The sequence below is a fragment of the Bombus huntii genome, chromosome 16 (assembly GCF_024542735.1).
Source record: "Bombus huntii isolate Logan2020A chromosome 16, iyBomHunt1.1, whole genome shotgun sequence".
Classification (NCBI taxonomy): domain Eukaryota; kingdom Metazoa; phylum Arthropoda; class Insecta; order Hymenoptera; family Apidae; genus Bombus; species Bombus huntii.
Genome location: NC_066253.1, coordinates 5,737,092 through 5,765,025, shown reverse-complemented (window position 1 = coordinate 5,765,025; position 27,934 = coordinate 5,737,092). Strand labels below are relative to the sequence as shown.

Sequence of the window (27,934 nt, the reverse complement as noted above, 5' to 3'; positions counted from 1 at the left end):
TCGTCGTCGCGTAACGCGAAAATCGCACTTGGGCCGGCGAATTCTGTCATTTTTCCATCGTCCCCTCCACCCGTTTCCACGAGTTCCGCAATTTTTCTTAGCTTTTGGTAGAATCACCGCACGACTCTGGGTATCTTTAGATTTTAGTCGGAATTTATGCAGAGGTTTTAGGTATTAAGGATCATCCGAGACACTTGGCCGTACAGTTCTTCGATTTTTCAAACGCGAAATAAGACGAACAGCCACGAGAAAAGTAGTCGTCGATCGACGCGTTTTTCGCCTGCTGTGGACGTGCAATAACTCGAACGGCAAAGTCGGCGAATTCGACAGAATCGTAATCGCTTGGAAATGGAATCGAAGGAATCGCGTACGCGTATTTGGCTGCGGTTTCGCTCGTCAACGATATCGCAGACGATGATAGCTCGGAGGTTACAAGCTGCAAGGTTGTGCACTTTTGTCTAAATAGCGGAAAAATTGGCGATAATTATGAGCGTAATTATTGAATTATAATTAGCGTGGAGAGTAGCGAGAGGCGCGAGGAATTATTGGAACCGCGTAGAGGCCGATTTCGTGCTGTTAATCTTATCGCCAGGCTTTTTGTGTATATCTTATCGGATCTCGTTCTCGAGTATTTTGTTTGGCCTGGACATATAATTTTGAAAACGCCTCGTCCCTCCGTCATCGACTACTTCTACGTACGTAATATATTTTTCTAGCAATTCTGCTGGCCATTACAAACATCTATTTCCACAAATTTCTTCCCATTTTTATCTAATCCGCCGTGTTTACGAGGGACCGCGAAGAGGCGATCCTCCGCGACGATGTTGCCGAGAAGGAGCAAAGTTCTTGCAACCAGCGTATTGTCATTTTCACGCGTAATGTGTACAGTTACGTGTCGTTGTCAACAGCTGACTGGTCGCAATCGAATTATACAGCAAACGGTTCCATAGCTGTAAATAAATAGACGAGAAAAGACATTGTCCATCGCGGTGGTTTTCCGAGCGTACAACGCTCTATCGATATCGGACGATCGGTCCTTTCGGTTACGTCATCCACGACCTTGATCATCGACTGTGTACCCGGGCCGATTGATAAATCATTTGGAGGCACTCGATGGTCGAGTGGGCCGAGCACACATCAGTGTCGCCTGACTGAAGCGCGCAGATCGGGAGCTAATTAACCGAGATCTGTCGGAGCGATCGGCTATCGTGATCGCGGACGGGTGAGTCTGGCCGCGAATTTCTTGGTTTGTTCGCGCGTTTATCTGCGAAGATCTGGCCGAGAGATCGACCCGCCGCCGCCGGCCGGAAGGAAGAGCCGTGGAAATTGGCCGGTCGATCGACGCCAGCGCGACCAACATTCGATTACCATCTTAGATCGGTTGTTCGCGCTGCTAGTGCCTTTTCCCTCTGGTTATCTCGCTCCTTTTCACGAAATTCGCGTGCATCCTGGCGCGTATTTGCGGAAGAAAACAGCGACGTTCCCGTGTCTTCGATGATCCGCGTCTAATCGCCTAACCAGACGAACCGACTGTTCGCAACCGGATCGCGTGCTTTTCGGCGGCCACGTCTCCAGTTTCGGTGATGTTCGCGTTGCGTAACCCGCGAATGACATGTTTTTATTTTAGTAGCAGCCGGAGCGGAGTTAGTAATTTTCGACAAAACGACGTACGGCAGCTTTGACCTTGCGAAATTTCAACGTTCCGCGACAATGCCTCGCTTCGTTTCGCGATACGCGCGGTTACGTAGTTTCGTAAAATCGCTTGCGGACGAGCAAGAAAATCGATGTACGTTGCCACGAACGAAGCGAGCGACTAACTTACGGACCACGCTGTGTACGTACCTTTCCACTGCGTCCACTAATCGCACACGCATTTTCTTCTTTGTCGTTGCAGAAGGCGGGGTCAGAGACAAATTTTCCTCGCGATCGTGAACGAAGCGCCAGGATCACCTATGACCTGGCCGAGCGTCTTCAGTAGGACCACGCTTCCGGCAGAGAGGCGTTTTTGGCAGCGTTCCTAATCCCCTTTCCATTTCCCTTCCCCCTCGCGTCCCCCTACCCCCGTGCATCCTTCCTGGTTCTCCCCCTGCTGGAGCAACCCTCTCTGAACGATCCGATCGTCGACCTTTCACCCTTCCGCTAGTCGCAAGAACAGCATTCTCGACAGGATGGACATGAGCAGCGAGTCGAGCGCGGCTAGGTGGTACGAGCCCCCTAGGTCCACGCTGGAGCCGCCCTCGGGGGGCGCAGGAGTCGCCGGAGTCGTCGGCAATCCCACCGATTACAGGGGTTACTACCCCCACGCAGGACCAACCGCCCATCACCCCGCAGCCGCCGCACATTACGCTCACAGTAAGTGTAATCATTTTGTTGTTTTTCTCAGCAGCGTTTCTCAAGTACGCTTCGTTACCGCACTGCGAATTTTCAATGCGAATTCACATTTTCCACGGTGTAACGAAGCGTCCTTACCGAGGCGAGTATTTACAGAAAACAACGTACTATCAGATTGTCGGAGAAGCGTCTTTCTTTCGCAAACCTGTCTTTTACAACGCGAAGCCAAGTGTGTGAAATGTCGCGCTCTTTATCCCAAGAGAATAAAATCGATCGTACGTAATTCGAGAAAATAATATCAAAGAAAAAACACCGTGCGTCTGTTATTTGCTCGTAAAACGAAAGACAGTTTGAAGACAACCCGATAGTTCAGACGTCCATGTGTTTTCGATATTTCGTTGGTTCGGGTCGCGTGCGTTCCAGTTTCAAATCCGCGCGCTGTAGTCGTAATAATTTTCATTTTCCGGTGTTTCGAGCGTGTTCTTTTTTTTTTGAGATTAGAGCGGCGGAGTTACAGTCAGTAGTCGATCAGTTATCGACCAGTTATCAACGAATTATCAGCGATCTAATTAACGGTCCTATTTTACGACTTCTACATTTTACGAGCGTCTCAGCGAATATAGCCAGTATACTAATTTATTATTTGAAATATATTGTATGGTTCAACAAGAAGCAATAATATTTAATAAATCTGACGATCAAACGTCCTCTATACAAGTCCTGTACATTGGAAGGTGTGGTTGGAATTATTCCGTTTCTTTCGGCCAGATCGTGCAGGGTGCTGGCCGAATTTACAGATAAGATATCGTTACGTTTGCTTAGGCAAATACACCCGCGGCACGTAACCTGTATCTTATCGTCGTCTTCGCCGAATTCTTCTCGCTTTTCGGTGAAAAGAGACACTCGATTTCCAGTTGATCGATCGATAGATAAAGCCAAAGGAAGCTTCTTTATCGCGGCCGATCCTACTCGAATCTGGATTTTCCCTTTTTTGCACGTTAACCCTCGGTGTAATGGACGAAAATGTTCGAACGTCCTATTCGCGAAACACCGCATGTACAGCGATAATTTTACTCTCAATTTTTCCTTACCGTAACGAGTGCCGTCTCGACGTATCCGCCCGAGTGAAAAGTCACTGGAAATTACGATACAATTTCACGATGAAGTCGCATACGTGCGTGACACGCATTGCTACGCGTTCACCTTGCCTCTTCCGTCGCTGCTTGGTAATTGTAATTTATTCTATCGATAATTGCTATATAATACATATATATATGTGTGTATGCGTAATAATTATTACGTTAATGATTATAATTCGTAGTTTGGATGCTAATAAACAAGTAGCCCCGGAACGCGACACTTTGTATAATCTCGTAAAACTTCCCTTCGTAACTGCAACCATAATTTACTCCGTATGGGATAAGTGTACGGGGTAGCCGGTTAACCGCTTGTGTAAAAAGCGCGGGTATAAATAAGTTTGTCGTGCTTCGTTATACAAAATATTTCGCGTAAATTTTTCTCGCGTGAAACGCGAATCGACGTGAAACTGTCTAAGGAAACGAGAAGGAAACGTCTGGCGATACTTTGTCATAGAACGTTTAACGATTGTCCAAGGGAATATAGAAATTGGTTATCCACACACAGGGGTTAAAGATTAAAAATTGGCGCAGGGAAGGGGTTGCCGCTGGCGTGCGGCGGTGTTTCCACCCCCCAACAGTCGTAAAACTGGCCGACATACTCGCACGGGGTAGAGTACGCGGGTCGCGTTGGCTGGTTTTTTTCGCGTGTCTCTCGTGACTCGGTTCAACGATCGGCTAATGGCGTCTTGGTCTAGCTCGTTAATTACCACGCGGATATTTAATTATGTCGTCGTGTCCAGGCTGCCCTCCGGGGCACTAAAAAATTCCTGGAAATTTTGCAAAACATCAGCCTGGCTGCACGAAACTCTCTCCTCTTGCCGTTAAATTCTTTCGGCGGCGTTCTTTTTTCGCGGTTAACGATTCCCATGGTCGACGGTTTCTTTCGAAACCGTTGGCCATCGTTTCACGCGAAGACGGACGATCGCGTACTCGCCGGAAGTGGATGGAACGTCGGCCTCGAATTAGAGGCGAGTACGGCGATTGAAAAGTAACATGCTGCTTCTTAACCTCGAGGCCGGCATCTCGGTGCGCAATCGAGCCTCGATTATCCACTTTCGAGCACGCGACCGCGTACGCCGAAACGGCGGCTCTCTTTCTCTCTGTCTGCTGCTCGGCGGTTCTCTCGAACCCTCCACACCTTTGGCAAATGACTTTTCGTTTCCAGTCGACTATTTCACCGCGGTCGTCAGAACCAGCTCTACCCGGTTAACTCAACCCCGCCGCGATCCTCGAAATTTTATGTCGCGGTTCTATCACCGGCAAAAACGCCTTTAAAACACGTTGACTGCCACGGCAAAGTTTCCGGTAGGACCGCGTCACTCGTATTCGGGTGGCGCTTATTCGACTACTTGCGAAGGATCGTCGTAGGTTTTTGAGAAGATATTCCAAAGGAAATAATAAAACTATCGAATTGTTATAAAAATAACTTGACAACAAGTACCTCCGGACGACACTAACTAGCGTCGAACGACGGTAGCGCAGTGGTTAGCTTCTTAGGTTACGAACGGTTCGGGTCGTCCCGGGTTCAAATCCCGAATTTTCCGAATTTTCCTAGTGCGAATTTTCTTCCACGAAAAAATGAGAAGAAAAGCAGCAGTACACCAGCAGTGACATCCACGCCACAGCAGCTACAATTATCACGATCTGAGTAATATGAAAATTGGTTTATTGAAAAAATGATTTACTCGCATTACTGAAATATCGATGGGAGTAGCTCTAGCACAGCAGCACGCGTGGCCTCTGACGGAGATTTCAGTGAAAACGCGCGTGGCAGTCAACGTGTTAACGTGTTCAAATCGAAAGAAGAATTCACACGCGTATCGATAACGATTCTCTGGTATTTCGCTGAAGACTGTGACACAGGTAGAGTTCTCTTCATATCGAAAGGAATAGAGAATAATCTGAGCGAAAGAACGCCGGGTTAACCAAGCCTGGCGAAGTTTCAACGGGCCTCCATTTTCTCGTCGTTGGTTGTCTGTTTGCGCGTCGCTTTTCGCCCGTGTGTGTAACGACGAGGCCGAGAAAAAGCGATAGCGCGTACGGTCTAGGTAACGCCGATAGTTCTCGGTTCTCCGTCGCTGGCCAAGCATGAAAAAGCAAAGAGGACAGAGAAGAAAAGAAGCTGGAGAGAAAAAGAGCGCAAAAGGGACAGAGAGAGGAGAGACAGGAGAGATGGCGGTGGGACAGAGGAGGGAAAGGAGCCAAAAAGTGCACGAAGAGGCACGAAACTCGATACAGCCGGTCGGATCTCGAGGCCCTGGAACGCGATATCCCTGATTCTTGCCGACGTGCATGGATCATACTCGGTCCTCTGTTAACTCGTGCTGCGCTAAAAAACCAGCGCCCTAATCGGAATCAAATCTCTATCTGTCGTTGGAGCCGCGGCTGCTCGCCATCCCTGCGACTTCTTTACGACTTCTCTCCGCTCTTCTTTCCCTCTTTCCTCTTTCTTGCGCTGGCTGCGTCGGTGCTTGACCCCCTGACACCGCCGGCCATGGTCCTCAGGAATTCCTGCTGGCCGTGTGAGAACGTGTTTCCAGAGCAAGCAGTCGTTTCTCCGTCTTACCAACCTCTGATTATCGCCTCCGATTGAAACGTCACTACCTGTATCCTCCCCGTCATCCATCAGTGTACCAGTCGCTGTTTTGACAGCCGAAGCCTCGCCAACCTCGCGGGCAACAGACTCGAGCACGCGTATCGTCCCACACGGATTCTTCCACTCGATCGAATCGAATCCTGTTTCACGAAACGACTGCCACGCCAGGAATTTCTTACAGGGGCGGGGGGGGATGGTCGTTGAGAATTTTTGACGAAAGTTTGACGGGTTTTCTAGCGAAAATTCTGTTGGTGCACGATCAGCGGTAGATCCTGGATTTCTCTCTATGTTCGTGGGAAATTTTTATATTTCAATTATGCGTGCATTTTGTTACTCGAAAGTGAGTTTAACGCTAGAGCCACCGACGATTGAAACGTGTACGGATCGCGTAGGAAGAAAATTAGCGTGGAAGATAGGCAGGAGAATAGGCGAATAATCGAAGTCAGAATGTTCGTCCATTTATTTTACGAAGAATCGTTCAAAGTTTCAAATATGCGTCGTCGTTGCAAGCCTACGAAACTCCTATGGAAAATCACGAATTGACCGCTTCGACCAGCCTCTGGCGTATACCTGCTTGCACTAAATGACGTAAAAGGACGAGGTAATATAATATTTTTGCTTTCTGTAACAGTTGCTAGGTAGAACAACTCCGTATCAGTGGCACCACTTGTTCCATCGCTATTCTAAAAAAATACTCGTCGGCGTGAAAAATGCGCAGTCCAGTCGTTGGAAACGTACGATCGCTTGCAGTCTCGGGTCGTCCGAATCTGCCAGCCTGCAGGCTCGTTAGAGAAACGGTTCCCGGAGGATGTTTCTGTCCGCGAGTGATCGATCGAGGAAAGTGCCACGCGGATCGGGGGCGTGCAGGGCGATGGGTAAAAAATAAACAAGACAGGCGGACGCTCGCGCTCCCCGGGATGCATAATACACACAGTGGTTGCGGCAGACAGGAAGGAAGCGCAGCCAACCGCGAAGCCCACGGGCTCTCAGAGAGGTGCATACGTAATTGCAGGCCACGCGGGAGGCGCTGCTTTTGTAGGTTACCCTCTCCTCTCTCTCTCTCTCTCTCCTCTGCCTTTTTCCCTCTTTCTGACTCCCTCCCTGTCCTCCTCTCTCTCTCTCTCTCTATTCCTCCATCTCTTCCTATCTCTGTTCTCGACCTGGCGATCCTCCTGCTGCGCTCCTCTCGTGCGTGTTTATCTCGGTCGTTTTATCTGGCTGGCGTTGCACCGCGCGTTTTTCCGTCTATCCGCTCCGTCTCTCGCATTTTTCCTTCTCGCTTTCCTTCGTCTACCTGCGGCCGCTTAATTGCTCTATTTACCCCCTGCTCGCTTCGGTCTCCTGGCTGCGTACGACCCCGTCGAAAGTTTCGCCGTGCAACAACGAGCGCGGAGTCTGGTTTCGTGCGAGCGAACTGCGGAGGCCCGCCGCGACGAGCCAGCCGGAGGATCCGCCGGTCGAACACGGCGCACAGGTCGTGCAAAACTCGCGACCGCCGCCATCTTGCGCAAATGCACACGCCAACCGAAGGCGGAGCCTCTCCCGGGGCTCTCTCTTTCTCTCTTTCCCGGTTGCGTCTGTCTTGCTGGCCTCTCTCTCCCCCGGAGAGACCAGAGTCTCGCGAGGCAGATGCAACTCGCGATGCAGCTTCGCCGCGATCAATCTTCCTCCTCGTTCTTGCTTCTCTCTCTCTCTCTCTCTCTCTCTTGCTCTCTCTCTCTCTCGCTCGCCTCTGGCTAAGAGGGTTCCTCTGGACTCTCGAGCCGAGTGCAGCGAGTCGGTAGCCCCCTCTCGGTGTCACGATTCGACGCTACGCTCGCCCTCCGCCTGGCGCATTTTTTACTTTTATCCAGAGGTCAGCCAGTTTCCTGGACCCGCGATCCGTTTTCTTTCGAGCTGTCGCGAGCGCTCCGGGCTCCTCGCCGTGGATTCTCGGTTTCGGGCTGCGCCTCGTTTACCCGTCGGTGACGGCGACCAGAAAATAAGAGACGAAAAATCGATCTGGTGGTTTCTTCTTGCGAATAATTGGCGAGCGCTTAAGAGAGCTCGCGGCGAGGAAAAAAGAATCGATAAAGCCGGGGCAAGCGTATGGGGTGAAATTGCATGTTATTACGAGAAAGCCGCTGGTGGCGGTCGACGACCAAATGAGACGTTATTTTCTCCTGGAATTTCGTACACGCCGTGAATCTTATTACGACCGAGGCGCGGTCTCTCCGCCCCTCGCTGCTTCCACCCCTCCATCTGGCCTTTTTCTTTTTCCCTTTGTTTGCCATCGTAATTCCGCGATTTACGACGTGCCGTGGCGAAGTATTTTCGCGAAAATAACTATCCTTAATCTTGACGTGTCTTTAATGCTGGCAGATAAGTCGCGTTTCGTCGGTAGCGTTCGATGAACTCGAAAACTCTGGCCTGAAGCCGTTGCGAACGAAAATCGCGAGAAAAATCGCTGTTACGTCGGTTAAACGAGTGGTCGGTCTGTGGCGGCACTCGACACCACAAATACCGCCACTCGACGTAAACAACTAACGGACGACGGTAGCGCAGTGGTTAACGCATTAGGTTACGAACGTTCGGAACGCGGGATCGAATCCCAGCGATCGAAGTCCGATTTTTATTCCACGATTCTAAATAGGAAGAAAATATAGCAGTGCCCCCAGCAGCGACATCTACAGCCACCAGCCACAATCATCACGGACACGACTTATACACACCTCAGGTCGATTCGTGGAATCGCGGACTGTTAAGGGCGATGATAGATGGCTTAATCGCGGAACGGTGCGCGACGATTGCTCGATGACTTACTCGAGCAAAGAAGAGGCGACGTAACGAGGGAATAATTAGCGGAGGCGACGGGGCCTTTCCTTGAAATAGCGACGAGAGCCGCGCATAATTCACGCGATTTCCTTTCTCGACGCGATTTTCTCCTGGCTGGCTCGCAGTGAATGAAATGGCCGCGCTCCTTATCCGCCGCGATCTCTCGCCTCAATGGAAAACAAGCGTCGGCGAAATGGCCGCCAGAAATCAATTTCCATGCATTGGCCGGTGTTGAATCAGCGTGGTTAAAAATTCGTGCATCGACAGGCTTCCTTGCTTTCTCGTTACGTCTTTTTATACGTTTGTATACGTCGATAGGGAAAGGCTCGTCCTTTGAAAGCGACGGCCCGACGCTTTCAATCCTTTCCAGCCTTTCACACTCGTCGCTCGTTCACCACGCCTTTGCACAAAAGCCACGCGGCCACAGCCAACGGTTACCTCGAGGCGGCTAATTATTTGGAGTGCAGCCGCTTTGATGTCGAATGCCGACCCAAACGGAGATACGTCGCGCCGCTTTCCATTCACCGGATAAATCGCGCACAGAAGATTTCGCGCCTCTGGAAGCTCCACCGATGATGAATGAGAGAATCCTCTGCTTTTTCCATCGCGCCGCTCGCGTAAATCTCGCAGTCGCGCGCAAGTATCCCGACACTTGGTGCGATCCAATTGAAAGATCGATATCTTTATCGCATTTTCAAAGCTTATGGAAATTGTATACGCAACGTCGGATATCCGGCGACTCGCGAGACCGTACCGCGTTCGACCTTGAAACGTCTCATCACGCGCTAACTTGTCTTCTTCTGTTCGATGGTAAGCTCGTATTGTTTCCGACCTACGCCACCGTGCGCGAGTATTTGGACAGCCGGTGCAGCAATCCGATCGAAAGACCCCCGCTACTTTTATTACATTTTCCGCGTTAGGAAAATCGTCGCGTATGTAGCGTCGCGAGATCGCACCGTGTTGGACATTGAGACGTCTGATCGCGCTGATTTATCTTCTCTTCGGAGAATAAATTCGATAAACTCAACGTACCGTGTTGCTTCCGACACATAGAATCGTGCGCAAGTATTGGAACACTTGGTACAATTCAATCGGCAGATTGGTATTCGTCGAAGCGGGTTTCGCTCTAGGGAAAACTCCACGTCTTTTCTAAAGTTTAGTTTTCTTAGCCCGAGGACCCATTGAGTATTTTTTAGCGTTAAAGCAATTTGAAGGTTTCTTAGTTTTCTAGGAACGTGCGTTGCACGGACGATGCAACGGGGTACGGACAGGTCAGTTTTTCGTAATTGTATAGACACCCATAGAACCCCATAGCTTCGAAGCTCTTTCGTAAAGCAACGCCCTACGAGCAACATTCTGCTTGTAGTTAGATTTGCTGAAATATTTTTCTTTATTATTTAATTTGGACCTTACAATTTGTCTAGTTTGACATTTGCTAAATTTTTCTAGTTTAATTGATATAGTTCATAGGACACCATCTTCGAGTGCTTGACACTACAACTACCACACCAGTCAAATTCACTGGTTTTACAATTCTATTTTCAAATTCCTACTTCATGTTGTATTTTCTTTCCGCAATTTCGCAAGGATAACTAAAAGAATAATATAATGAATTTTATTTTGTTTTCTATGTATTCAAACTGAGAATAATTTCGTATTAAGGCTACTTATACCAATAACAGTCAAAATGTAAAAAGATCCTGCGATCTGTTTATCGAATCCCAATTAACCAGTTTCCCCGTTTTCTACAACTTGCCACGCGTTTTTCAAATTTTTACCGCGTATCGTTCGATATCAGTTATCAGGAAAATTCCGGATCGATCGCTGGATCGCTAGATGCTAACGCTAGAAATACCGCAGCAGTGAAAACGACTGGTTCTATGATTTTATAAATGTCTTTTTTTTGTTAATTTAATTCTATACATTTGTCTAATTTGGATATTTGTTAGAATTTTTTAACTGTAATTTTATAAATGTGTCGACTCTTGTTTAGGGATCATTGTCTTAGATGGATTAATAACATCAAAAATGTACTACATACCATGGAATTGTTTCTGTGAGAAGTAACAAATCAATAAATATACAAATATTCTATTATTAGGTATTTTTTAAAAACCTGTCATTTTCACTAGTTTTGATAGAAATAGCTTCGTGTTCGTCCACGCATCTCCTCTCTCTCTCTCTCTCTCTCTATGAGATAAAAGCTTAACAGTATTTTTATCAGGTACGTTTGCAAAGCTACGTTAGAAGAATCTTTCTCTGCTGCTAATTCCTTGCTTCTTGCTATAACCGCGATATTACCTGCTTCGCTAAATTGCAAGTAAAACGTAGAGTACAACCGTATTTATCTTTGATAAATAGCTGACACTTGATCGAATCTGTAAGAATTCGCGGAACGTGGTTGAAAACATACAAGTATTCCACTTATTCCGCGATCTCGGCACTCGACAAATACGTTTATATTCGCTGAATTTAGATATTTCCGTGGAATCAATGTTATCCACTTTCGATTATTGCTTCCTTATTTATAGCAATTAACACGAGCTATTTATTTGTACCAATGCTACTAACCGTGTCTATTGGATTGGCAACTAAGAGATTGCGGGTTTTGTCATTACCACATAATTTATTCGTTCGCCTAATTCATTACCACCTAATGACAAACCCCTCAATCACTTAGTTGCCAAGCCACTAGATGTGAGCTACGTACGTGACGTGTACGAGATGAGATCGGAGACGAGAATCGGTGCTCTATAAAAGTATCTGTTTAAAAGCACAGAAAACTCTTATGCGCGTATCGCACGCGTTATATAACGCGTTTTGCAATTTCATCGACACTGCAACGACTCGCACGACTGTCGTGATTCATCGTCGAACTTGAAATCGACGTTGGTTAAAAAAGTATATAAAAATTTCAAGTTGTTTATCGCAGTCGCGAATTTACTACAAAATCCTGAAATAGCGCGAATAATCATCTCGTAACATAAGCGTCAAACATTATCCTACTAAATAAGTTTGAAGATTTGTCAACGCGACGACTAGCCGAGTCGTTTGAATCGCGAAAAGAAATTCAACTGAAGTATACTTATCGATAATTTCCACGCGACCAGGTACACTTACGCTCGTCGATGTGCACGTTCTGTACGCGGAAACGTCGGAATTAGGAGCGAAAGTCTGGAAAAGAGGTAGGCGTGATCGTTCTAATTAATCTCGGCTCGAATTAGTATGCGCATAGTGCGCGATATCGCATCTATAGGTGCGCATCTATGCCACGTAGAAAACGAGCTGTGGAAAAAGGCGCTCGAGGGCCAGCAACGATCGCACGCAAATTCGTCTGCTGGAATCGAAAGGAACACGGCGGCGAGCTACGCCGATCCGGTTGCTAGATATTCAGCCGACGAGTCAATTATCATATTAACAGCCGGAATGTCGTATCGCGACCGGTGTGACTTATTGCATCGAATATTTTCAACGCGCGTGGGCGTAGTCTGGCGAGGAGTCGTCGCGATCGAGTAAGCGATTAATGGATCCGATCTAGATTGCGCGTAGATCTCGCCGCTTTATCGTTGGCCGATCGTGTAGCAGTAGCTGCAGCTCTAGTGGAGAACGTACGTCGCGTCGTTCGAGGACGTCGAATTCCTTCCGCGAAAACAGGTTTCCACCGAGAGACGAACGAACCACGTTCTTTTCCTCTTTTCCATTATTCCTGTCGTTTCGTGCTTCTCAAAAGAGTTTTCAAAAGATCCACTGCCATCGCGGATCCACCAACGCAGCCACCTTTTCTCGTCGGTATATCCTGTCGCCCATCAGCTCCGATAAATAGATGTTTCGATACGAAATCTTATCCCGGTGTCTAAGGTGAGGATTTGCCAGCTTAGCTTAACCCACGATTCCTCTAGCAGCCAGCAACCAACTATGTCCGTTTGAATCGCGAGCGAATTTGCGATCGCGCTCTTTACATTTTGCGTGGAAAGGTGCCAGTACATTTGGACGCTGACGACTGACGGTATTTTGTATTTCATTGTTATCTTCTGAGTAACTTTTATCGAACGAAACTTGGAATATTCATAAATTAATAGCAAGCATGTTTAATAATATAGATGTATTTGACAAAGTAAGAAACACGACGAATGCTATTGTCTCATTAATCGATTAACGTTATTAACGCTGTTCAGGATTTTTCCAACCTGTTTCTTCAAAGACCCTCAAACGGATATTCTGCCTGACGCTGGAGTTTTTTCTGGGTTTTCAGTCTTCTTAGCGACTGCCTCTAGCTCGTTGTGTCTCATACTATTGTCCAATCTTAAATCGTGTAAATTAACGTTGCACGCCATCGTAATTCACCATGAACTTGTCTCTCTATTTTACGTTCTATCGTTTTCGTGTCGCCGATATTATCCCGGACTTTCTTCGGTTTCGGTGTCTCTACGTAGTTTCCAGTATCTCAGGTTTCGCCTGTTCACTTTCCACGCGCTTTCCTTGCTTTCCCGACGCTCGTCTGCGACGTTCGAGTAACAGCCCCATGGGAGGTTCTTCGTTGCAGTTGGGCGAAAAAATTCGTTAGCATAACGCGAATAACGCGTGCAAGTTGGGGATCGGGAAAAAGGAAAAAAGGCACGGTGCGAGGTGGAAAAGCGGCGCCATATTAGAAGCGACCTGTTTCCAAACGACCGCCTTGGGAATCGACGCCTAAGCAGCTCCTCGAGACTGCCTTAACGAGACCTCTTCGCCTTTTTCTGCTTTTCCCGGCGTCGCGACGTTTGCCAATCTCGTTGCCGGTGAAATGCACGCGTCGATCGCTCGCCCCACAGAAAAACTTACTCTCGGCCGTGGGTGGAGGAGAAGCGAGCGTGAACGTGAATGAGAATGTCTCGGGGATAACGAGAGACGCGGCAGCTTGCGAGATGGCGGCCGCAAAAAGCGGAGAGGACCGGCGCGCAAACGAACGAAAAAGAGCGAACGTCTCGCGGAGAAAGGAGAGGTAGCGGCATGATAAATATCCCTTAGCGCGAAAGTTTTTACCGAAGGAAGTGCGAACTGGCTTCTGCCCCTCGTTCCATCCGCCACGTTGCAAAAATTAACCCGTGAAAATGACGGATTTCCGATTTCTCGTTCTTCCAGCTGCCGCAGACTTCGACGTATTTTTGCAACAGGATTTTCATCGATTTTTGTTTAGACGGCAGCGTAGCTCCGTTTAATTCGATTAATATCGTCCGAATTATAATGATTTACGCGTAGAATGTTTAGGTTACACGTATCCGGACACCCATTTGCAGATCTTAGTTTCTTTCGTGAATTTATCGCGTCGTTTCACGATCTCGTTGTTGCTCTTGCACGACTTTTGTAATTGATGTTTATTAACAAATAACGTTGATGAAGCTATATCTGGAGATACGTCGTTACGTAGAGTAAAATTACCCGAACGTCTGCATCGCTCTGCTTTCGTGTTCATCGATCTTAGGTGGTTGATACACGCTCAAAGGCACAGAAATGCGTAGAAAGGTACAGAATCAGACTTTGCGACAGGCGAAAGTATGAAATGGATTGCACGATGAAAAAAGACAGATAAAATCATCCGAGAGCTTCTTTTATCGTTCGCATACCTTCGTGTCTCTCCTGTAAGCACCTCTTCGCTTACCTGCCTTTATGATAATTAACCCTTTGCACTCCTATGTTGAGTGACTCGATGTCAGTTTTTATCTGAGGAGTTCCTTTGTCGAGTCCCACTCGACATCCTTTCATGTCCAAATCGATAGATGTCCTAGAAAAGCAGGATTGCATTCTGGAAATTGTTTTAGGATATATGATACACTTAAAAATTAGAAAATACAACAATAGAATAAAACTGGTATTTGAGTGAATATGCTTCTTCCTTTATTTATTTAAATTGTCTTATTTTTTAGTTGAAGTAAATTTCAAATGAAACACTTGAAAGCTGCTGGTAACGAAATTGAAATAAAATCCGCAGTGCAAAGGGTTAATTATTGCATCCTGGAAATTGTTTCAGGATATATCATACATTTAAAAATTAGAAAATACAACAATAGAATAAAACTGGTATTTGAGTGAATATGCTTCTTCCTTTATTTATTTAAATTGTCTTATTTTTTAGTTGAAGTAAATTTCAAATGAAACACTTGAAAGCTGCTGGTAACGAAATTGAAATAAAATTCGCAGTGCAAAGGGTTAGTTATATTATAAGGGTTAATTATTGCATCCTGGAAATTGTTTCAGGATATATCATACATTTAAAAATTAGAAAATACAACAATAGAATAAAACTGGTATTTGAGTGAATATGCTTCTTCCTTTATTTATTTAAATTGTCTTATTTTTTAGTTGAAGTAAATTTCAAATGAAGCACTTAAAAGCTGCTGGTAACAAAATTGAAATAAAATCCGCAGTGCAAAGGGGTAATTATTGCATCCTGGAAATTGTTTCACGATATATCATACACTTAAAAATTAGAAAATACAACAATAGAATAAAACTGGTATTTGAGTGAATGTGCTTCTTCCTTTAGCCATCTAAATTGTCTTATTTTTTAGTTAAATTAAATTTCAAAAGCTGCTGGTAACGAAATTGGAATAAAATTCAGAATGCAAAGGGTTAATATCAACATCTCTCGATTTCAGCGAAAAATAACTGGGAAATGGCGGGGCGACATGGAAAATCGATAAAACAAACTACCAAACACAAAGGTCCAGACATTTACGAACAGTAACGAAGAATGTGGCGCGAGGTATTTTGCAAAATTGGCGATCGCGAGCTTTCACCGAGATCTTGTTCTCTTGTTTACTTTCCATCTAATGCACGAGATCCAATTACAGGCGGGGCATCGCTGCATTCGATTAATTGCATGACGCTGCAGCTGCTCGTCCCGTGCTCTCCCTCTTCATATTACGTTTCATGCTCCTAAATTTAGACGACTTTCCACAGCAGAAGCACGTGCATCTTCAACTCGTCGTTCGTTCCCAACTAAAACGTTCATCTCGATACGATCTCTCTCGATTGTCGCCGATTTCGGGCCACTTTCCTTCTGTTAGACGACAAAATTTCCGACGACCAAGTCGCTGCCGCGAGAACCGTAAGGCCACAGGTAGAGTCGTAAGTTTAGCGAGGAATACGGAGCGTGACGTCGACTCGAAGCTCGAATTAACGGCCGTAATTCAGCTGCGCTAAGGGGTGCAACGGGGTGGAGTTTGGCAAAACATTCGCTCGTTATCAGCGTATGCCGCCGAGGTGGCGGAGCAACGCCGGCAAGAACCATTCGATATATCGATCGTGCTCGTGCAACTTGCACCCGACGTAAGCAGGCTTGCGCCCGAGTCACGAATTTGCACGAAACGATTCCTTTTCGCGGAACCCGGTGGAGGCAATGGTTGAAGGAAACGCGAATCCTGGATAGGCAACGTTGCAACGTTCAAATCGTTAATGAACGTCTAATTATACCTAGCCAGAGGCGGAGTCAATCCTCTCTCTCTCTCTCTCCCTCTCTCTCCCTCTCTGGTACAAGGATGTACGGAATGTAAGGGTGAATGCACGATGGCGTACGTTAGAGGGATGAAAAAAGGGGGAGAAGCGATGATAGCGCGCGTGTCGAGCGAGAGCGGGCTTTGCGCGCGTAATTAAGATGTCCTCGGCAATTAGCTGCCTTTACGATCGACGTAAAAGCCGATCATTCCGCGCACGCACGAATCAGGTTCTTCTCTCGGGCGCAGGCAACGATCGCGTAGTTACGAGACCTGTGGAGCACGTCGCGTCGCGTCGCCACCATCTCTGTCTTCGGGCGTGGAATTGACGAGTTTGATAGTAGATCGACCACGTGCAACGATAAGCTCGCGGCCGAAGCTGGAACGCGAATACGATCGAGCTTTGCTCTCAACGAGATATCGTGCAAGGTGTCGTTGATTCTTTTCTTTTTTCGTCGAGATATCTGCGTTGTTTCGCACGAGGCACAGCTTAGATCTACGTAGATAGGGTGCCTGTACGTAGAAGATCGAGAAGGAAAAGAGCGAAGAGTCGTCTAACCAATCCGTTTCCGTGCGTTTTTTCAGCAAGGATGTCGAGCAGCGGCGTGACGAGCGGACCGGTGAGCCAGGTCTGTCGGCCGCACTTCCACAGTTCCGTGCTGCATCCGTGGCTATCGGGCAGCGGGGCGGACACCTCGAAGACGCCCTGGGGATTCCCGACGACGACAGGCTCGAGCGGCGGCGGCGCGGTCAGCGACGATAAACCGCAGAGCCCCCTGGGCTCGTCCCTGCCGCCGACCACCGGCAGCCTGTCGAGTCACGGCGGTGCCGGGGCTGGCCACCATCTGTTTTCCTTCCCGCCGACGCCGCCGAAGGACGCCACCCCCGACAGCATCACCGCCAGCACCACCTCCAGCACTACCAACAATAATAACAACAACACCAGTAGCGCGAACAACAACAACAACACGAGCAATCCTCTGTCAGGGTTAGGTGGCGGAGCGAGCAGCGAGTATCAGGCGGCGGTGGCCCACGCGGCGGCGATGGGCGTGTTCATGCACCATCAGGACGCGCTGGGTGCAGGGGGCGCGAGCTCCTGCGACGTAAAACCGAGCGTGATGCTAGGCCACCATCACGGAGCACCATCGCCGCCGCATCAGCAACACAACGGGACGACGAACACAGGAAACGCTGGGAACGGGACGAACGGCGGAGCGACCGGTCAGGTGAAGCAACGAGAAGGTAATAACCAGTCGGGCAGCGTGTCCGGCAGCCAACAGGCGAGCACCACGCAACAGCAACAGCAGCAACAGCAACAGCAACAACAGCAACAAGAGGCTGCGTATCAGGGGAACAACGTGGCGGCGGGCGGTGGTGGCGGTGGTGGCGGTGGTGCGAGTTCACCGTCGTGTAGGGACAGTTACGCGGCCGCTGCCGCCGCCGCCGCCGCAGCCGCGGCCGCGGCTGCCTCCAACACCCACCATGCCACCTCCGGATCCCAGTACGACCCGGCAACCAGCGCGTATAACATGTACCAGCACCTGCAGTATCCTAGTACCACCCACCACCATCACCATCACCATCATCACGGCGCCTCCTCGTCGTCTTCTTCGTCTTCGTCCCACAACCCGCACAACGGGACCGCGGTTTCCGGTATTTTCGGGCATCACGCCGCCGCAGCCGGGGCCGGCAACGCGACCGGCGTGGCCGGCGTTAACGTCGACTCGAAGTTGTTGGTCGGTCACGCGCACGCCAACACGCCGAGCTCGCCTTCCGCGCAGCAGCAGCAGCAGCAAAAGCCCAGGAACAAGTCGAGGACGTCCGCCGGTAAGCGGCACGCCTACCACCTTTCCCTCTTACTTTCTCTTTTCTTTCGTTTTTCTTTTCTTATCTTTTGGGTTCTCCTTGATTTTCCGAATTCTTTGGGTTTCAACATGCAACGGCCTAGTCTCCGCAACATTCTAGCTACTTTTTCGAAGATCCAAGCCGCGCTTCCAAACTACGATACAGAACTACGAACACGACATAATCGGACGTCGGTCCGATGGATTATTTCTCATAGGTTTAACCAGATTTAAGATTCACCGACGCGTTACTCCACGCAGTCTAATCGCGAAAGTACACCGTCGGCGACGATCGACCGACCGTTTAGGATCATCGATGTTCGGCATAAATTACTTGCTCTCAATGGATTTTGCTTCCTGGTAATACCATTGTCGATCTATTGCATTCGTATCAGCCGCGTCTTGTAACGTAAAATGCTAAGCGAGGTAAAATTTCTTGGAATTGTTCGACGCTGGCCACAAAAAGTACCGGCACAGCATTGTATCGTAGCATTTACATAACCATTTGCGCGGTAGGTGTTTGTACACCGTGGTATTTATTACAACGTTATTATTTATCATCGTTGTACGTGTTATTCGCAATTAGTCAGCTATATCGAAGTATATGAAACTGAACTGCGCAACCTGACAAAATGCGCTTCGTCGTAAACCGCAAGCGTGTGAGTGCCAATATGTTTCGTAGCCACTGTAGGTACCCGATACTAATGGCCGGCAGTGTGAGCACGCGTATTGGCCGAAAGTGCCAACGTATACAAGTAGAATAACATAGCAACGCGTGACAGTGAGCGATAGAGAACAGAGTATCTACCTCGATCGTCTTTCTTTCGGTTATCTCGGTAGCTGCGCGAGTACCAACGTACTTACGGAGACGAGGCCGTGCGAGTGCTGTCGTTTCTGGTCTTGGACTTTTTCACTGTCTGGACGTAGCGAGTTCCACGCAGTAGAATGGCCAGTTCGTGATCGGACGAGCCTCGTTCCCACCGAAACGGCCGCACCCCATTTCACTTTTTCTTTCCTTTGGTTTCACGTTAACGCTTTTGGTTTCCTTAATTTTGCTTGCACGCACGAACCCCGGTGCACTCGACTATCCGCAAGCACTCGAAGCACCGGGATTCGCGCGGTTTTTCGCTTTCAGTTCCAGTATCCTTCGTTTGCTTTCACTTTTGTCACACCGGGTACTTTTTCCTTGGTTTTATTTATCGACTCGAGGTTCGCCTGCACGGCGTTCCTCGCGCCAATCGATATTCCTCGAGCACTCGTTCCTAGAATATAGCGAGGCACGAAGAACACCACTTCTTTCTCCAAGGAAAGAAACCTCGAGTCGTCTTTCTTTCTTTTTTTTTTTCTTTTTCAATTTTGTTCCGTTTTTTGATCCCCGAACGAGCTTTTGGTGGCGGTCGTCTTTCGCTTACGGTTCGTTGATACGAACGACCAACACGTCTCTCTATATATATATATATATATATATTTTCTCTTTGTTTTTTTATCGAAACGAGCTGAGTGTTGTCGGCGAGAGGGAGACACACCGACGCGTATTTTTGTATTTTTGCCTCACCGATGTGTTTTTTGAGTGGCACCCGCGAGACGTCGAGCGTGAACAGCACCACACCTGATTGATTTTTATGACGAACGTGGATGCACAGGGCGGGACACCGAGAACGGCAACGCCTAGACGTCTCTGATTCCAAACGTATGACAATCTCGTTTATTCCTTTGAACAACGTCTATGCTATCGCAGACGTTGCACGGTAATGTCTCTCGATAATTGTCCGAAAATCGGCACAAGCGTCGACCAATTATCGGATCGTGGAATTGGCTCTGAAGCTGCAGATGACGCGTGCCATTTTGCATGGAACGTGGAAGAGGACAGCGCGAGTGAAAAAGGAAGAGACCCGAGGATTGGCTTTGGAGAACGAAGCATACCTGCGGGACAATATTAACCGCGGTGAAGAAAGATTTTCAATTTTGTTATATACGTTGCACACTTAGCAACGCGATATTCGCTCACGGTATATTTGCATATTTAACGACGTTAACTTATTTTCCGTCGTTAAACGCGATTTAAACTATACCGTGTTTGGTCTCGTTTTAATCGGAAAAACCTCGCAAACTGGTTGGTCAAGGTTTGATTTAAAAAAAGTCACAGGCAAAAGAGTTTCGTTATTGCGTTAGTATTGTCACGCTGACGTTTAAATTCGGATCGGATTACGCTGGTCAGCGGACGAGATTCGCGCTGCGTCAAAGGAAACTCTTGGAAGAAGCTGGTCTAGCGATGCGGATGACGACCGGACATTTATCAAGTATGTACACCACGCTGGGCAATTATCGAGACGTTACTGTTGCTCTTATTTTTTTCGAGGCGTCGGAGACGCTCGAGCGTCCGCTCGCAGGCGACTCGACTCGGCGCATTCCTTTCTCTGTGCCTTTCTCTCTGTATGGTTCTATTATATATATATATATTTTTTATAAATACACACAGGTGTAAGACACACACGCGCGGGCGAATCAGCACACACGTACCTGTTTTTTTATTTTTTTCTATGTATCTCTCTATCTCGATGTGGTGTGGCTACATGCTACTCGTTTTTTGGTTTTGTCACTGGCAAAAATCTCCCTCTCGAAAAGAGTCTGCGGACCAACGTTTTTGCCGTGCTTTCTCGCACGATTTTTCTCTGCGCCACGAAGCGTTCGACCGATCAACTCAACGGCCAATTCTTTGATTCGGAGAAACTGTGCCGCGGATACTCGAGCCGTTTGACGGAAAACTAAGGGGCGGCCACTCGCCACAGCTGGAAAGCGGCAGGAAAATCGGACAAAACGGAAATCTGGGTCGTCGCTGGCGATCGAAGGGGAGGTAGAAAGGGCGAAGGGGAACGGGAATGGGAATGAAACGGTTGAAAAATGCCGGATACGTTGATTGCGGTAATAATAGCCGGTCTGCGGCGAGGACGGCGCGGCGTGGTAAAAATCCTAATTCCGGGAACAATGGCCCGACTTCGCGGCGTGGAAGTCCGCTAATTAAATCGACTTACGACACACACAACGCACAGCGTGCCAGCCTCGATGACTGCGAAGCCAGACAAATCCGTGGATCTCGTACAAAGCTACGACCAAACGTATCTAAGTGCTCTTTTAAATCGCTAGAATTCCAACCATATTAATTACAACGAATATAACTTATACAGGGTGTTTCCTAATAAACGAGCGATGTTCGAGTAATCGTTGCGGTACCTAAAAGCGATAAGAACGTAGCTCGTATCCACTTGGGTTTCTTCGATCTCGTTTACGAATTTTCTGTTCTATCGTTTCGTATCTAATTCGTCTTCGGATATCGATGCGCGACTCCTTCGATACAGCCAGATATTTTTTAAATTTGTCGAAATCCTCGTTCGATTTTACGGCCACGTGTTCGAAGAACTTGAAGAGGTGTGCATTATACAAGAGACTTCGAGTACGCCCACGAGGAAATATGCAATGTACGCGCGTGCATTGAGACGCAAGGAAGTAAATTTGAGTACGAAGGTAATCAGATACGAAATGATAGAACACCAAACTCGTTACGCAAGTATATCTCGTAAACAAGATCAAACGGCGTCGATTGGAAGGCTTTTTTATCGTTTTTGAACGCTGTATCCGTTGCTGAAATATCGCTCGCTTGTTATGAAACACCCGTTATAGTTGTATAGTTCCGGTAATTGGAAAAAGAAAAAAAGAAAATCTAAAAATTCTTCGTTTTGACGAGTTGTTGTGGCGCAAAGGCTGTCCGCCAAGAGAACGGACAGCTTTTGCGCGAAAGAACCGCGTCACGCCGCGCCTATCGAGTCGAAAGTAAAAATTTAGCATTTCTAATTCGCGAGAGTTACGAGAGTCTCGAAATACACGCGACGCGTATAATTTTCATCTTCGTTAGAACGTTTCTTTCGGCTAATAGCCGTAGAGAGATTTCTCTGCCGCGGATGCTTTTATTAATTAATCGTTAACGAAGACGCGTGTTTTTGCCACAAGTGAAAATTGCAATTAACGAGCCAGCTCATATTCCGTTGCTTTTCTCCTCGCAGCGTTTCATGCTCTTTAACTCGAGCGTCGTTTTCGTAAAAAAAATCTTCGTAGGCCTGGCGATTCGAAAGTTTAGACGACAACGTTCCATCCGCAACCATTTTCGCGCAGCAATCGTTCGAAATCGGAATTGAGAAGAAGAAGAGGAAGAAGAAGAAGAAGAAGAAGAAGAAGAAGAAGAAGAAGAAGAAGAAGAAGAAGAAGAAGAAGCAACAGCAACAGCAAGAGTCGCCGGGCCAAATTCGTGACGGAACGCCGGTTTCCTCGTCCTGGATCATAATTCATCCGTTTATGGCAAAAGTGGCACGGCTTCCATCGGTCTCGTTCCCCCGGTCGAACTCGTCTTTTCGTCGAAACAATCCGCCTCTTTCTCGTAAGCATCGTTTTCTCGGACGCGATACCGAGACGTTAACGATCGGCGATCGCAATTAAAACAATCTCGCGTAGTCGTCTCTGAATGAACGCGTGCACTTGCGACACGATAAATCGCGTTAAAAGAGCAAAGATTACGGTTAAATTAGAAATCGTCGGATGTATCTTTATTTTTCCTTTTTTTTTTCTTTTTTTTTTTCTTCTAATATTTTCCTGCCCACCTGGTTAATCGAAGAGTTTTCGAATCGCTCTTTGGCCACGTCGGTTGCGTAAGATTCGACACGAAAAACGCCTCGGCGCAGTCTACAGATCTTTTGCAGTCATGGCGAACGCTCGATTCGATCTCGAGGAGGATGCAGCTCGAAGGACCACTTCGAGAGACGCGGATTTCACGGCTCGAGGAAAATTCTTGCCTTTTCATCGGATAAAATTCTCCCCTCCCTTCTCTTCTCTGCTCCCGTCGTACGATTCCCAAAACTTTCAGGCTCGTTCCTCGTTAAGGCAAACGAAACAGGCAACGCGATAAAAAGTATGTTTGATCGATTTATGGCGAGTACACAGCGTATTACGATTTTTATCAAAGTGTACGAATGAACGATCGGTTATTATCTAATTAGGAGCAACGACTATTACTTTTTCATAAAATCACGCCATAAATCTGTAATTGCGTTAAAAAAAAACGTAGCAGTAACATGCTTTGATATTTATTATACGTAGGTAATGCTGTAATTAACTACGGTTAATTGCCGCTGTAATTAAGAAATTTGAAAAATCTGAAGACGAAGGATTTGTTAGGTAACAAATTAATTTTATACGTCCTGGGAATCGCACACGTCGCTTTTATCATTGCACATTGATTTCCAGTAATCGGTTAAACCGGTTGTAGTATTAGTATCATACGCAGTTACCACGATTATAAGAAATATAGTCATCGCCGTTTAATTTCTCTATAATTCTATAACTACATATTTTACAACTATAACTGTCCTACTTGTTTCTTCTTCGCGACCCTATCTCTTCGGACGTCTCTCCTTCTTCGTCTATTTTACTCATAGAACAGTCTGTATCGCATCTGTATCTTCGCGCATCCTCTCTACTTAAATCATTTTGCCAGTAACGAGCGTGAAATACGCAAAAGATAGGAAGATCGCGTTAAATGGTAAAACCAAGCGTTCGAAAGGTGCGCGCGTACTGCGACGCGTCTCGGGTCGCGACAGACCCAGGTAGAATTAAACGGACGATAATTAATCATGGAAAAAGTGTACGACGCCTGAAACTTTTGATCCTTCCTTTTCCGTGTGCTGTCTGGTGGGGGTTAGAACTAACGATACCAGGTCTGTTCATCCTTCGTCGTGCAATCCCATCTGAAACGTCGTCCCCTCTATTAACAAGCCGCTATCGGACGATCGTGTTCGATCCACGAGTCCTTCGAACGGCCACGGTCCTAAAGAGACTCTGCTTTTGCTCTGGTAATCGCTTGATATGGTATGTCTGCAACTGCATGCGACTCCCATCACCGATCTTCGTGACTTGGTGTCCGCGTCGAGCACGCTGACTCGTCGAAATCCTCCCATTTTCTTCTTGAACGTTCTTCGCGGACCTTCAAATTTTCCAGGTCGTTTCGAGAAGCCAGCGTGCTCGAGCTTCTTCCCAATACGCTCGATCGGACGATATTCAAACGGAATTCTTCCAAACGGCATAATTTACGAACGTCTTGTGAATCGTCGAGATACTTTTGCATGGCCGGTGCTTAGTCCGAAGTGTAGTTTCAGCGCGTTTGAAATTAAGCGGAGGGAGAATCCCATTGCTGTTCGTTCGATCGACGTCACCGAACGTAGCTTCTCTTTGACACGAAGCGTTCCAACACCGAAGGATTAATCAATTTGTTGTTTTGACGGTGCGACACCGACAGAGGGCCGCGAGTGTGTGAATTGCGGCGCAACTTCCACGCCTCTGTGGAGACGAGACGGCACTGGTCACTACCTCTGCAACGCTTGCGGGCTCTACTACAAGATGAACGGACAAAACCGACCTCTCATCAAGCCGAAACGACGCCTGGTAAGTACCTAAGCTGAATCATTTTGCTACACTGGCGTGCGCAAGTACTTGGACACCTGGTGTCGTCGAAAAATTCGTTATACCTTCAACAAACAACGATTCGATTGACTTTGATTAACCGGATCAAACGGCCCGCCAAGTCAAAATTGAAAGAAGAAATACACGCGCGTCTATGGAGTTTCATATTCGTCAAAATAAAGTTTTCGAACGTGTTATTCTCAGACAGCAACGTGCAACGCCTACGGTTACGATTTTCGTACAACTTGTATCGTTTTATCTATACTAATTAATATTAACTAACGTTTTCATCAATATGTACCAGGCGTGCATGGCCGTTGTACGTTTTATTTATCTGTGATAATTCGCGAGTGTCGAAATGCTTATGCATGCCGGTGTATTTTTACTCGAGAAGGATCGAAGACGCACACAGCCTTCGTGCCATTTGCATTGTAAAGTCGTGGAAAGGAAACTTTACGTAACGACGAGGCGTCGTCGAAAAATGTTAGTTGGAACGTCGGACCTTGCGGTTTGACCTGTGCGCGTATCGGAAATCCGAGATTACAGAGCCGCCTGCAAAGGTGTCAGTGGGTTTTCGTTCCGTTCGTAAACCGACGGAGGCAACCGACGAATCGTCTAGGAGCTGGTGCACCTGTCTGCCTCGTAAAAGCGTGTCCTTGATCGTTTCCTCGGTGCGCATCGAGCCGCACATTACACTTAATTAATACACGCTCGCGATACACGGCAGTTGTGTGTTTCTCGCGATATGCAGATGCAGTCATCAGAATGCAAGATAAAACAAGGCCAAGCTAATTTCCTATATACGCGGCTATTAACACACCACGTTCCCGTTCGCGTATTCCTCGTCGATTCCAGCGTTACGAACTGTCCGAAAATCGCGCACACACGATTTTCCACCAAATGAAAATCGTGTCTCGCTAGAACAGGTCTGATTATTAGCCCGTTGTGTGCGTCAAAACGAGCGCGTTTCGCTCGTTTTCCAACGATTCGTAGCTCGCTTCTGACAAATACCTTTCTGACGAAGAAAACCGCTGACTTTGAAAGTGCACTGTAGCAAATAGTAGCAGGAAGATATATGCAGGCTGGTCGTGAGATACGATCAATCTGGTTCGATCAAGTGCCATGAATATCCATTAGCGCGCAGCCGCAAAAAATTCTAATTTATCGTTTCCCAGCTTTGCACCTTTATCGAATGAATTATTTGTTGCTTGCAACGAGTTTGACAAAACTGAGTCTCAGTCGGCAGCAAATATACGCGACGCGTTAGAAATGGAAATTTCGGATCACCAGGTATCGGTAGGGGCGGATCGATAACGCGAAGGGTAACCGGGGCTTTCGTGCGATCGGCCCGTACGACTCGTGCGAATTCCATCTATTTTCGTCGAGCAGACGCTCTGGCACTTACGCAAACGGAATGGCGAAACTCGATATCTTCCCTCCTTTCCACGTCAGATTCATAAATTCGCGTCGTCTTTCCACGGAACAGTTGGCTTTGGGAAAAACGTTTGGCCCACGAAATCGCCGAAGAATCGTCGATTCGAAGTGAAAGTGCAGGCTTTCGGCCAGTGGATCGAGGCGAGTCGCGTTCGCGAGAGAAGAGTCTGCATTCCGCGGATGCAAAAGCGCATAGCACGGTGACGTTTCACTATCCCTCTCGCGCGCTTTCTCTCGTGCGCGATAGAGCAAAGCTGATGGATTCAAGCTTTTTCTCGCCGCCACCTGCTCCTCTAATTACGCCGCTCACGCACGCACTAGATTTATTAATCGTCGTGTTTTTGCCATCATTTGTCGGCCGGCTGCCTCGGCCTATCAACTCGCCAAACGCCATCCCCAACTTTTGTTCGGTTTCGCGCGGTTTCCAACGTGTCGCATTTTTTGTCCAGCGAAATGCCATTGGTTTTCGAAGCAGGAAAACTGGAAACTGTTGGAAAATACGTCGCGACCGTTGCTCATCCCCAGGGTGCGCACGTGAACAAAGATCGCATCGTTGTTACACCTTTCTGCTCGTTTTATTCATCGTTTCATCGGTCTCCACGTGGAAGATAGTCATCAAGACCCGGAGATTTATTTCTTCGTCGATCATAGTGTTTTAGTAAAAAAAAATGTAGCTAAAGAGACGCGTGTAACGCGAAGTACGTAAATACGCGTCTCTCGGTTCCAACACCAAACGGAGCTGATCGCTTGCGAGTGCCAGAAAATTCGAAGCGCGTGTTTGAAACGCTGCAGCATCGTGCGGAAAAACGCTCGATACCGTGAAACAGTGGCCTGAATAATTCGTCCCTGATATAGTAGGTTTTCCCGGAAACAGCGAGGGTCTAACGATCGCCGCGTAGTCGGCGTCAGCTCAAATATTATGACAGCGCGACGAGCCGAACCCGCCCACCTATCACTCACACAGCGAGGACGTACTCGCGTAGATCGGTAGGCGCGAGCCGAACCTATAAAATATGTATCGGTTTAAACCGGTAGGCGTCGCCTGATCGCCGGCACGCGTGTCACATTTTCGGCCCGACGCTATAATTTTCTTGCCGTGGCCATTTCCTCGGGCAGCAGCAGGCTTTCTCTGCGCTGTGTGTTTTAATAATCGACGAAACTTCGCCCTCCATGTTACGCGAAAGCACCGGTCACGTCGAATAAATCATTCAATAGCATCGTATTTTTTGGTAATTGCTACGAGCCTTGTCCCTTTTTCCCAGTTGCTTCTGACATTTCGAGCTCCCACTCCTTCTCGGACAGAGCGTCGAAAACGATTTATTTTTGCTTAGAAATATGTACAAGACGAATATTGGGCGATAAAATAACGCGTAATATTTGGATTCTCAAAGGTTTGTCCCGAATGCAACGAAACGCTATATTCCCCTAACGCACGCGTTTGTTTACGTTGATCCAGAGTATCCATCTAACTGCACTGTAATTTCAAGCTGCTCTTCGACATTTACAGGTTACCAGGCAGAATTTTACCATTTTCTGTACTAATTTCATAGAACAATTCGTGAGGCAATAGATTTGTGGCGGCACTCGACAGCAAATACCATCACTCGGCGCTAAGTAGAGTCGAACGACGGTAGCGCAGTGGTTAGCGTCTTAGGTTACGAACGTTCGGGTCCCGGGTTCAAATCCCGGCGACCCGTAGTCCGATTTTTCTTTCCACGATTCTTAAATGAGAAGAAAATACGACATCCACACCCGCAGCAGACACACAACTAACTCGTCCCCTACATGAACAGTAACCGC

General features: G+C 47.5%; 1 protein-coding gene across 1 annotated transcript in view; it reads left to right on the top strand.

Annotated features, from left to right (window-relative positions):
• LOC126874277 (GATA-binding factor C-like) overlaps positions 1-27,934 on the top strand; it is a 95,266-nt gene that overhangs the window by 5,638 nt on the left and 61,694 nt on the right. The window contains exons 2-4 of the mRNA XM_050636098.1: positions 1,895-2,352; positions 16,938-17,594; positions 24,537-24,682. Of these exons, the coding sequence (XP_050492055.1) occupies positions 2,169-2,352; positions 16,938-17,594; positions 24,537-24,682 (987 nt within the window). The 5' untranslated portion in view covers positions 1,895-2,168. The remainder of the gene's footprint in view (positions 1-1,894; positions 2,353-16,937; positions 17,595-24,536; positions 24,683-27,934) is intronic.